The sequence below is a fragment of the Macadamia integrifolia genome, chromosome 2 (assembly GCF_013358625.1).
Source record: "Macadamia integrifolia cultivar HAES 741 chromosome 2, SCU_Mint_v3, whole genome shotgun sequence".
Lineage (NCBI taxonomy): Eukaryota > Viridiplantae > Streptophyta > Magnoliopsida > Proteales > Proteaceae > Macadamia > Macadamia integrifolia.
In genome coordinates, this window is record NC_056558.1 from 11,519,110 (window position 1) to 11,531,792 (window position 12,683).

General features: G+C 37.6%; 1 protein-coding gene across 8 annotated transcripts in view; it reads right to left on the reverse strand.

The window, feature by feature from the left end:
• Positions 1–12,117, reverse strand: part of LOC122067413 (lysine-specific demethylase JMJ18-like) — a 14,587-nt gene extending 2,470 nt beyond the window's left edge. The window contains exons 1-11 of one of the 8 annotated variants that reach the window (XM_042631291.1): positions 11,794–12,117; positions 8,935–9,253; positions 7,829–7,900; positions 5,486–5,563; positions 4,856–5,386; positions 4,543–4,767; positions 2,671–2,832; positions 1,666–2,034; positions 779–1,575; positions 405–679; positions 181–284 (exon numbers count right to left, since the gene is read on the reverse strand). In XM_042631291.1, coding sequence (XP_042487225.1) covers positions 181–284; positions 405–679; positions 779–1,575; positions 1,666–2,034; positions 2,671–2,832; positions 4,543–4,767; positions 4,856–5,386; positions 5,486–5,563; positions 7,829–7,900; positions 8,935–9,153 — 2,832 coding nt within the window. In that variant the 5' untranslated portion in view covers positions 9,154–9,253; positions 11,794–12,117. Of the gene's footprint in view, positions 1–180; positions 285–404; positions 1,576–1,665; positions 2,035–2,670; positions 2,833–4,542; positions 4,768–4,855; positions 5,387–5,485; positions 5,564–7,828; positions 7,901–8,934; positions 9,254–10,541; positions 11,015–11,059; positions 11,507–11,553; positions 11,643–11,793 lie in introns of those variants that run through there. The other 7 variants (XM_042631278.1, XM_042631264.1, XM_042631272.1 and 4 more) reach the window with 7 other exon arrangements.
• Positions 12,118–12,683: the final 566 nt, after the last annotated feature.

Here is a 12,683-nt window from a genome sequence, read left to right on the forward strand (position 1 = left end):
CTCTCATCTTCATAACAGTGGTGAATCTTGTGTCACATGGATGCACAGTAACACACATTTCCTACAGCTAGAAATAAAGGTATAGTGGATGATGTAAAAGAATCCGTAAAATGGAATATCCCCTCTATTATAAATTACAAGTATTTATCTAAAACAAGAAGCAAAACAAAGAAACTTCACCTTGAAAAGAGGCCCAAGGAGGCCAGCATCCAGAACTTCCGAAATATAGCTACACATCTGCGTTGGATCAAGCACACTAAAGAATCGGACACGACTCCTGAACCCTGCCGATGCCAAGTCACAGGAAAATTAACTTAAGTCATATCAACTAAGCCTTAGAGCCGCTAAATGGAGTTGGCAAAAGAGCCATAGGACCTTCTGGAGGAGGACTAAGTGCAACATACCTTTCGGAAATATGGTGCGCTTGTTGCACCACAGCTTGCTGGGAACAACTTCTCCAAAGCTTATAGCTTGAACATTTGAATCCAAAGTTTGCATTGGACCGTTTTGTCCATTTAGAGAAGTCTTTGGGCAAGAACTTGACACATTAGTTTCAGTTCTAGCGACGGTGGTGCATGAGGGTGAATTCGGATGAGAAGTCCAAAGATCAACACCAAACAGCTTATTACCACTACAAGTACACTGTTCTCCAGAATCCCTTGAACTTGATGGGTGGTTTCTGTTGGAAAGTACAAAAGAAGAATTTAACTCAGCAGATTGAGTGCGAGAGAGTGACGAACTACAATCAGAAATTGACATGATAGGAACAGGATAGGACCTCCCACTACTGTCGGGACCCACTGTTTCGGTTTCTACCAACACATTTGAACCATTAACTTTCTCTTGATTAACCACTGATAGACAGGTCTCAGCCACTTTAAGAGAGTTTTTCTTATAAACATCATTGACCATTTCTTGCACCCCACTTCCATGTTCATCCAGCGGACCCTCAAGATTTAAATCAATATACTTGTCCTGCAGCGGTCCTCCCTCATCTTTTATGATCAGAATTTCTTTATTCAAGACCCCATTCTCTACTTCTGACTTGACAAGAGATCCGCATAAACTAGATGATCCCTGTTTCAATTTTGAAAAAACTTCTGAAGAATTATGATTACCAGATTTGCAAGGGACTTCATCAATTCCTTCGGGACATGAATTTTTTTTAATCTTGTGCTCCAGACAATCAGGCCTCATTGTCTGACTTCCTTGGTCCAGCTTACAGACACCAGCATCTGGGTGATTGCTGCCAACCAATCCAAGGTCGTTCAAGGCCCATTGACTGACAGCATTCAATTCTCCTTCTAAAGCTTCAACCAGGGTGTCCAATTCATCCAAGTCATAGCGGAAAAGGATAAACCTCTGACCTATTTCACATGAACAGAGAAGATTTGCATGCTTCAGACATGCAAAGCAGTCAGGAGAGCACTTGCAACTTGCAGCAGATAGGTGTAAGTCATAGAAGCAGGAAAAACATTCTCTATCATGGGTAGAATCGAAGTCTCTGTTCATTTTTCGGGACCGCAAAAATATTGGAAGAGAGTCTCTTCTTTCATGCTCCATCTCAACTCGGGTCTAAAAATCAACAGAAATCCCAAGTCACAACTGAAACATAATTCAGTATAAGTTACATAGATAAAAGCATAGATGTAGAAAATTACTCACCTTAATTGACTTTGTGAGCACCCCATCCTTACCACAAACACTTTTCCAACTTAAATTCTCTGTACTTTCCTTCCTCAGAACTAAAAGCTCCCACAAAGCCCGTACAGCTTCACGAGCTGCCCCTAGAAGCAGCTTGTCGTGGGATATAGATGTCTTGCGACATTGCTCACTGTAGAGCTCCACTGCACTTTGTCCATGTGGTAACCAATCAACTGGAGCAACATTCACAGCCTCCGCACAGTTGAAGCCACAGTTGAAGCCAGAGTGATACGCCCGTGGAAATGTGAGAACAAACTCTCCAGCATGTTGGACAACTCGGTAAACTGGAACACCCTCAGATTTTAAAACTGATGGGGATAACTGAGTAACCTGCTCCATATGGTGAAATATAAATTATCAAATTTTTGGGTAGGGAAGACATGAGGCCACACATCTGTGTCATAAGAAGCCAAAAGAGAACACCCGAGCAGTACCCACCAAATTGATTTTCAATGCCAGATATAAGATATTAATCTCTTTGATCTTCCTAACTATCAAATCTTATGCAGTTTTTATTAATTCAAACACATGTTGGGCAGTCCAAAAGCACACCTGTGAATTGATGTTAGATCATTTTGTTTGAAAAATTGCAGATACAAAGCACAGGCAGGGTAACAATACTGCTCTTAGTCCTCTTGTACTTCGTTCTAATGTTTATAGGATAGATGCAAAGGATGGTTTTTCATGCAAAATTTTTTAGGAAAATAATAAAACAAAATTAAATGAGGAAACTTTTTATTTTTTATTATTATAAAGAAGAAACAGTACAAAGTCAGCATGGGAAAATATGAAAATCAAACAGCTAGAAAAAAGAACAATACTATTGCCAATTTCTCATTTGAGGTCCACAAAGTCCATCGCCCAATCTTTGCAAAGTTTTTGTACCAATCTTCTGTTTTAAAACTACATGCATTACTTCAGATCAAATCAAGATCAAACAAAACGTGATTAATATCAAGGACTTACCAGTTCATGAAGTAAATCAGGTTGCTCTTCAAACAGATCTGGTAAATGCTTTCTCATGGAATTCTCCAATTCCACCGCACTGTTTCCAGGAACTCCATACCATAATTTTGGATCACCCCAATGAAGATAGTTTAGGGAGTAGAGGTGATGGTCCTCAACATGCTATTGCCAGCAGCAAAACCAAAAGCAGGAAAAAGGTGTCAGCTATGATAAGAAAAATGAGAACTTTAGCTACAAGATAGGTAACATTTTGTAGCACTCAAAACATTCAAAATGTAACAAATTTGACAATGGAAAAATAAGTTTCTCTAGGTGGGGTCCTCAGAAATATTTTCTGGAGAACCACTTCCTCAAGGCAGTTGAAGCAATGAAATGGATTGTACCACTGACCATCTGGTCCATCTCTCCCTCTAGCATACTGTGTACATGGAAAGTACGAGTGAGATGTTCCAATTTTTCTTTTTCCAAATGGAAGAAATGGTGCAAGAAGAAACCACTCTTTGCCAAGCAACCGAGGACCATTGGCGAAACTTAGACGTGAGCATAAGATGAGATGGCGCACACATGGTATCATTTTCTATGAAAAAGAGCAAGGTACTTGACTAGTTCAAATTCAAAGTCACTCAGGGAAGACCATAGCAAGAACTTAATAATGAGGAACTTATTACAAGATAATGTTTTCCCTTTTCTTTTAAAAAATCCCAAGATGTTATGGTTAAACTGTACCAGTATCCATAAAGCACTTCCCACAAGTATCATTATATCATTTTTATCAATATCAGTTTAATGTAGATACCAGTTCAGTCAGGACCAAAACTACAGTGGGATCACTACACTGATGTCCAGCAATAGGAATACTTCTTCAAACAGTCTTCAACAAAAAATTTAAACCAAAAATAGTGAAGAAGGGGATAGTGCAGTCTAGACTCGGGTCTCTCACCCATGGCCTCTAACCATTGGTTTGGTCTCTCACCGATGGCATCTCACCATACTCTCTCACAGAGAAGCACAAAGCTGTATTCTTTTCCTCAAATCGGTCGCTGTTGTGTGCAACCTCTTGCCTTTATTTATAATAAAACCAATTACAAGAAAATAGTAACTCTCTATGACTATTGGAGAGTTACCAAAATAACGTTGCATTACAAAATTGAAAGAAACTCTATCGAAGACAACTACTTGCTGGCCAAGGAAAACAAAAATAGAAACCTAATAAATTAGAAACTCTTATCTCTAAAACTGAAAATAGAAACTATAGAAAAGGAAACTTAAATAATAGCAAGTAAACAAAATGGTAAGTTATTTCTCCATCAAAGATCCACCATATCTCCACTAAAAGGGCCCACACAAGCTGTCCCTCCACTGTTCATGCGGTCACTGTTCACGTGAACAGTAAAAAATCTCTTTTGTTTTTGTTTTTGTTGTTGTATTCTCGTCCTCTTCTTATTCAGGCTTTGATATGCATCATAGTTGGGTATCTAAGCTTCTGTTCTTATGGTAATGCTCAATTTTATGATGTTTTAAGTATACAAAGCTCAAAAAGTTCTATCAAAATCATTATAATGGTTTACATTCCTCTCCAGGAGATGATATTCACTGAACACAACAATTCGACGAAACAACCTTTGTTACCTTTATGCCAATTATGTCATCCATTATATCTTCTTCTATGACCCTTTTAATATTTTACATTTTATCCCTTCAATAAATATCGTTTTGTTATTAACTTATTATGTTTAGTAGTTTAAAAAAAAAAAAGAATGTGCACAACTATATCAGATTCTAGAAAGTACAAACATTTGAACAATGAAAAATCATGTTTATTCTCACAAGTTGCTTTTTAAAACCTTGATCATAGTGGGACTGAATACTCACCCAACAAAATGACGAGAAGCACATCCCAATATATAACCATGGCACTAGGACCCCTGAGATATCTCTTCTTTCAAAACATAGTACAGATCCTGGCAGGCGAGGAAATTTATTTAAATTCCACCCAGACTCCACATGCCGATCTGAGTTGTTTCCAGTTATTGAGGATGATGCCTTAGGAAATCCACTTCCAAACACTCCGGTTTCCAGATCAGCGCCATAGGAAACCTGCAATTATCCAGTATGAAATCATGTATATCCAATGGAGGGGAAAGGTTGCTTCAAAATAATATATTGCAAAATTATATTTCCATACCTCAACCTCTTCTATTGGTTTCTCAATTATCCGCCAATATTCACCTTCAATATCTTCTACCGATGGCATCCTCCGCTTGTCGGGTTCAACACCAACAAAATTTAAGCTCTCTTCAGCTTCCTTCATGCCAAAATAATGATCTTTGAAATCATCCGAATATTTCTGAAAGTCTTCTAGTGTGAAATCTGAACCTGATTGGAACCCAAACTTCTCATCTGTATCAGATGCAACACACTCACTAGCTTCATAAGTTTCTGAACTGGTCCGTCTCCGGGTTGTTCCCATCCTCGAACTTCGTCGTCTTTTGCGTTTCCTTTCGCCACGACTTTTGGATTTCTTTCTCATGGGCTCCCTGTTCTGAAGTAAGTCTACTTGCTGAACACGTGTGGCAAACTTAGCATGTTCCCATATGTTCTTCTCTCTTAAAGGGCAGGGCGGCTTCCAAGAAGGAGGAGGTACAATCCGGCATATACCATACAGCTCAGCTTTCTTGCGTATCTTTGCTATGTAACCAAGTGTATCTTCAAATTCCTGATGAATGGAACATCAAGATGCACAATAAATGATGTGTGGCTCAACCAAAGCCACCAAAATAATTTCTAACCTCGATGGAAATGCTCAAAAGGATACCTCTTCACTGGGATGAAAAACAGGAGCATCCTCAATGACTGGCCTGCATGCTTCTTGTGGAAGCCATCTGGCAGACACCTAGTTGAACATCTCAACAGTTGATTCATTTCACTCAGAAAAGTGTCATCAAGTAAGAGCAAAGAATGAAATACTGTTTTAGTGCACCTCCACCCACCATAAAGTGATGTCAGAGAAACATAAAGTTAAACAGAGGATACAAAAATAGAGTAGAGTATCAGTGCATCACCACTAATAATGCTGATAAAAATGCCCTTTTAGGTTTTCTACATAAAGTACCATTTAAAAGTACTTATGATATGCAAAAGTTGAATGCTATATTCAATATTTAAGTACCCTATTTTTATTAATTTTAAAAAAATATATTTGCAGAAGTTTCTTGCTACAAGATTTTATCCATTTGATGAGAAAACCAGCGAGACTATATCTCAGCTAGTATCGGTGCAGCATTGTCTCCATACAAGAAAGTTATGCTCGTTGGATGTATTCAGGCAGCCTATCTGGATGCAGCTTCTAAAGTGAGTTACGTAGTTGTCAATGCAACAAGGCGACCCAAGGCAGTGGAGGGGTGCCTAAGCACTTAGGTGAGAGGGCACCCACCTAGGTGTTGCCTAAGCCACCAAGGTGCTCAAGTGTTAATTTTTTATTTCCCCTCTTGTACAACATTATTTAGTATACTACATATACCTTATATCATCAAAAATCAACATTAAGCCACATCAAGTCCTCAAAAATCAACATTTCGAGAAATGTTTTTGTTCTTTAATAAGTTTGACTAGTCAAATTTTTTTTGTTTGTATGAAACTTATTGTATTTGGCAGAGCACAAAACCAGCTTTCCAACAAATCCAAGATTGTTTATATTGGATTCATATTGAAGGAGTTATGCTCCAGTCAAACCTTATTTGGTGTGCGCAAATGCTGTTAAAAAGTGCCTTAAATGGAAATAAATTTTTTGACATCAAAACAAAAGATTATTTTACTACTCTTTTGGTTTTTAGTGATGTTCAATCACAATAAGATTTAAGAAATTTTTAGATTTGAGAGAAACCCTAGCATTTGAAAGCTGAATATTGCCCCTACAACCTAAAATTCAGTTTGTTCTCGAACTGGGGAGTTGACATTTTATCCTTTTGGAATTTTATTTTTCAACTATTTTTCTTATATTCATTTGGGGGGTGTACGCATATTTATGAACAATATCTTAAGTAAATGAAATGACAATTATAAAATACAAGATGTGTTAACTTCTTTCATTCTAGTTTCTATAAGACTATAGAACGCATGCTGGAGCTTAATGCAAGATCGAACTTCAGATTGTTTAGGCAAGGTATTAAGAACTTGAATATTCCAAAAAAAGCCTTGATTCATGAAGTGTTGAAAGAGGGGACTGCAAGAGCCCCAAAGGACTGGGACTGGGCCTGGGGGAGATATGATGACGCAAAGCTAGGTTGCTATGGCACTGGCGCTGATAAGCATGGATAGGGGGGAGGGGGCAGCTGAAGGGGGGAGCCCCATGCGATTGCTGGGAAGTGGGGGAGTGCAGAACTGGATTGCAGGGGAGAATGGTGGACGATGGAAGCAATCGGGTTGGGCACTAGGTCCTTAACCATGACCGTGAGAATGGGGTGGCTGGGGCATCACTTGTACCATGACCCAAGTCCAAAATCAAATCCATGAGAAGGGAGCTTCAAGGGAGCAAGGATGGGCCAGAGGGGCCTGAGGAGAGTGATGTAAGAGATGGTGCCCACATAAACGAGGGGTAAAAAGGGGGAAGAAGAGATGATGGGTCGGAGTTTGTCGAAGGGACAAGGTTTATGGAAAAGGAAGGGGAACCCGTAGGAGGGAATGCGGAGGAGCAGAGCAATGGAGAGAGGCAAGGTTGATTGTGTCGACTGGCTCTCAGAAGGGACAGAAAGGGGATGGCGACCGGTCGGAGTGCAGGCAAGATGGAGGCAAAGTTTGATGTCTTTGCAGTGAACATAATATGTTCAAATTTGATAGTTTTGTTGGATTTTATGTTATCATCTATCAACATTGTATTGAAAGTACTAATGATTTTTTTTAGCTTAATTTTGTAAATAATTTACTATTCCTATTTTTAGTTTTTTATATTTTAAAGGTCTCACCAAATTTTAAACCAACATTCCGGAGATAGCCAGTGAAATGAATATAAGAACTAGGGTTAGAGTTATCAGTATTCTGCCCATGGGGTTTAACCAACAACATGTACAAGGATATAACTACATAAATATAGCTACTGTGCCCATTGAAAATAAATAAATAAAATATAAAATTCCATTACAAATCATCTGAGTAGGTATACCTTCTGGCTTCGAAGACTGCCTGAGCATTCGATGGTGCCATCATTTCTCTGGTTGCGTCTCATCAGTCGGTCCTGAGTGAAAATTTATTATGAGATACGTGATGGGTTAACATGTAAATCTATTGCTTTCTTACATCCATTAAGCAATGCTCCCCGCTAGGGATGGTCTAAAGAAAGGCCTTCCTGCGGGCATTCTTTAAGCTGGAAAACAGCTGTTTTTATTCTCTATGTATGGTACAATGCACCTTCATCACAGAATTCATGACACCTATCATCATATAGTAAATGTTTTAAAACCAAGCCAGATGAAATCCAAAAGTCTAGTCAATCCTGCTCAACTATTGGGTTGAAGCAGGTTCTTATATGGAAAGCCAATTGACAATCACCCTTACTTTTGATAAGACAATAACTATAGTCGAAACCATCTAACACATATCTCAATTACTATACATGTAAAGTTCCTAATAGGGACTTAAAGCAACTTTGAAAACCGTGTAGAGTAAATGCTTACAGAAATAAATAAAGTAATGACCAATATCAATTACTACTATATTTAACTAGGATAAGATTTTGAAATTTTGAAAGTGTACCCGTCCACCAAAACGGGGACAAAATCAAAAAAGACCTTGGAGATTGTAATGCTTAATCTCAAACTCTTCGTTTACACAGTAGTGATATTTTTCACTTCGCTCTTCATTAAATTTAGGACAGATACTGTTAAAGAATGCAAATGTTCAATTATTTGCTGGGTCTTGACCTCGTCACTTAATTGACTATATCCAAACTAAAACCATGATGTTGTGCCCTGAGTCCAGCTTAACCATCCAAATAAGAAGTTAAAAATTTTGTTAACATAAAATTTCCTAGAGGAGAAAAGAGAAGACAGAAGTAGTATAAAGCATCAATTTCTTAGTGATTTTCTTCAAAGAAACTTGAAGCATCATCTTCCAAAAATAGGAGAAGCTACAAAAGTTGACAAAATGGATTTAGCTGGAGATGAATAACATGGAAATATGATTCAGAAAATGTGGGTAGAAACACCGACTAAGCAACAAGAATAGATATTGAAGTATGGGAAAGTCATCCAATATAAATTTGAAAACAACCTTCATGGACTTCTGACAATCAGATTCCTCTTCAAAACTAATATCAAATACCCCATAATCTATCCAGTTTCTACGCCGAAGTGATCGCTTAGCCTTCACTTCCTTACAACTGCTAGGCTCAGCATCCAATTTTACCAGGGGTATCTCGGTGGTTGCTTGACTTGCTTCCATGACATTACTGCTAGAAACTATTGAAGCACTGTTGGATTCAATACTCATGCTAACAGGAGTATCATGCTGAAAACTTTCATAACCTGTGATTCCAAGATGTTCTTCTTTTAAGCAACCATGGACTCATTCTGTCCCCATTGATAATTGACTGTAAAGGGAAAAATGCAGAAAAAACAGAGATAAACAAATAGAAAGTTTAACATAATACTAGACTTACAAGTAAAACACAATATCTCCTGGTGCTTATGGTGGCAATGTGGCATGTAAAGTATTCCTTAGAAAACTGATCCATACACAATGGTAGTATAGAAGTTACAAAAATAAAATTGGAGTGGACCATAAAAGACCATGTGAAAACTCCTAAGAGTGGTGCACGAACATCTGAAGACTCAACTTACCTGAACCCATATCTCCCCTTTTACGAGGGTTACATGAACCCATCCCTCAAAACTGTAAATTATAAACAAGGGATATCTAACTCTTCCAACAAGGAACCTCAACTAGGGTGTATGTTACACTTATAAATCTACAGCGAGAAATTCTCCTCCCAATTAATATTCCAACTTTGGTCATCTCCCATAGAAAACACTCCATTATAAGGCAATGAATTGAACTCATACATAAAATCATTAAAACACTTCCATATAAACCCAAATCAAGTTTAACAATAGAAAAAGACTATTCACGCGACTGTTGTTTTCTTCCTAACCCATCCTGAAAACCATGTACTTTAAAATGATTGGAAAAATTGTCATAATGTGGTTAAGTTTTTCAAACTTCATAAGCAGCAGCCAATAAAATATGAAAAATCACAGAGAAAGCAAGGAATGAAACTTTCAAAATAATCCCACATTAGACAACTCTGGGACCTTGGATGCCATCATCTACCAGTTGAGCCTCTCCATCTAATAGCTTAAGCCTTTGGTTTGGACTTCTTCAACCTAATATCCACTACATTAATAATACATTTGTGTATGGTCACCCAAAAGAGGAGCCACACATGCCTCATGTACTACCACCCAAAAGAAAGGCAACACATAAGGAAGAGTGTTGAAATTAATCCCATATTGCAAAACTCAAAGACCATAGATGCTGTAATATATAAGTTGAGTCTCTCCACTTAATAGCTTAAGCTGTTGAGTTAGTTTTCTTCAACAAAACCATTACAATATTTCCATATAAATCACAGCAAGGTTTGATAAACATGAGGACTCACACTACTATTTTTTCTTCCTGCCCAACAACGTGCTTTAAAAGGTCTCTATCATGGGTAGGATTGAATTTTTCTAACATTCACAGTGGCCCTACTATGAAATAGACTCTGCATCTTAACCAACATTATGAGGGTATAGTATGCACCAAACCAGAAGCTTACTTGATCCCTAGGAAATGAACCTAAAACGCATAGAAGTTCCACGTGAAACAAGCACCCCTACCTTAATCTATCAAATATATCTACACCCAATGCTAAATTCAGGGCCTGATTTTCCTTCATGCACTGGATAACCAACTGGAGCCTACACTCCTGCAGTATGACATAGAGGTCAATTTATTCTTATCTTGCAATATAACATAAGATGACTAGAGAACCACATAATTTTTCAAAATCCTTCTGATCATAGAAAACATAAATGGTCCTATTTTCATCAGAAATAGCATAAGCTAAAAATTAGATCTTTAGTTTATTTCAGACTTTATTCCAAAATGAAAACAAAAGATCTCATCTAGTACAGCACATGAAAACCAATCTTGGATCTAAGTGGATGCAACATTGAGTTCTAATCTAAATGAGGAATTCCACATCACTAGTTGAAAACTTTGGAAGAAAAAGAGCTATACAGAAGATAGACACATATATGTACTTGAATCTCAGGGGAATGTATCAACCAGGAAATCTCCATGAAACCCATAGATGAATTGTTATATCTGAACAGAGACAAAGAAGAAAACTAACCTCTACAGCACAGAACCCTGCTTTTCTGCAAAACTGTTCCAGTGACTGGAAGAAATCACAAACCCTAATTCCCACTCTCTTAAATTGTGAAGAAACAGATAACCACTATCCTGAGCGACCAGAATCAACTAACAGAAAATATATTCTCAAAACTGCCAGAGATGAAGTTCCATCATAAAACCCAGATGAGGAGAAGGTAAGGGGGAGGAGGCAGTTGCAACCTCAGAAATCAACAATACATGTTCTCAATATCTAAATACCGTCAAATATCAAAACCCAACTACCCAAAAAAGAAACCCCTTTTGCTATCAGGACAAATCACTCTATGAAACCCAGCAACAAAAAGGGTCAATACAAGCCAGATATCAACCAAATCTGGTCATTCAAACCCAAGCACGAAAAATCTAAACATTCTGTCAAATCTGGATCATTCTAAGGAAATTTATATAAACAATTCAAAACAAAATTATTAGATAAAAGTTATAGAACAATACCCAAAACTAGCAGGCTTACCGACCTAAAATTCTACATGTTGAAGAAAATTAATTAAAAAAAAAAAAAAAAAAAAAAAAAAAAAAAAAAATATGAAGTTTGAACAGCCATTATACAGCAGACCCACATACTCAATTTGCCCAATACATTTCATTAAAAGGCAATAGAGATAACCCAGAAAGAAAAAAAAAAAGAAATTTACAGAAAAAATACAATAGAAACTGCCCAAGAAAGAAAGATACCTTAAAAGCGGCTAAATTTCCACAACTGATGAAGCCCTGTTGCACCCTTCTCCTCACTTTCTCTCTCTTCTATATTGAAACATACACGTATCTATCTTAATAAAAATAATAATAATAATAATAATGTCAATACCAAAAAAATAATATTAATAATGAATTGTTGTTAGGGAGGCTGGTCATGAACCCTTATGCAGGAAGGAAGTTGGTTTTCTCTGTTGGATAAACAGAGAAAGAGATGGGAGAAACAGAGGAGATATAACGTATCTAGTATCTACTGTAAGCACGAGAAGGGTTAACTAACGAGGCTCACAGAGAGTGACGCACTTCTTAACGGAAATGGATGAATCCCTCTCTTGTTTATAAACTATAAACTGTAATTTAAAAAATAAAGAATAAAGAGAAAGGGCTGAAAAGGTAACCACTTTGTCTATTTTACCCCTGATCTTTTGTGAAACTACGACTATGCCCTATAACGTGTTTCAATCACTCGAGTCGATACTCTTCAACGTGTTAGACTTTTGGAATTCTCTGTGTTGGTCAAACTCTGCGCTTCATGAGGGATTGTTTGGTTGCAGGAACACATCTGGATTCTGAACAACTGTAGCCTGGTTTTTGTTCTGGGTGGCAACAAAGTGGTTCAGTTGGAATAGAAAAGGTCGACCCAGATTGGTGTCAGTTGGAGAAACAAACCAATCTCAGGGGTTTGAGGATATCTCTGTCTCAGTTAAACTCTAATGGGCCATCCATCTATTTGGTTCAGTTGAGGGTACCAATCTTTCGGCAGATTGGTTGGAAGCCCTTATAAAGAAATGTACTGGAGCCAGCTTGGCCGGTCCCTAATTATCTTTCCATTTTAATGTTGCAAAGCCTACAATGATGTGGAAAAGCAC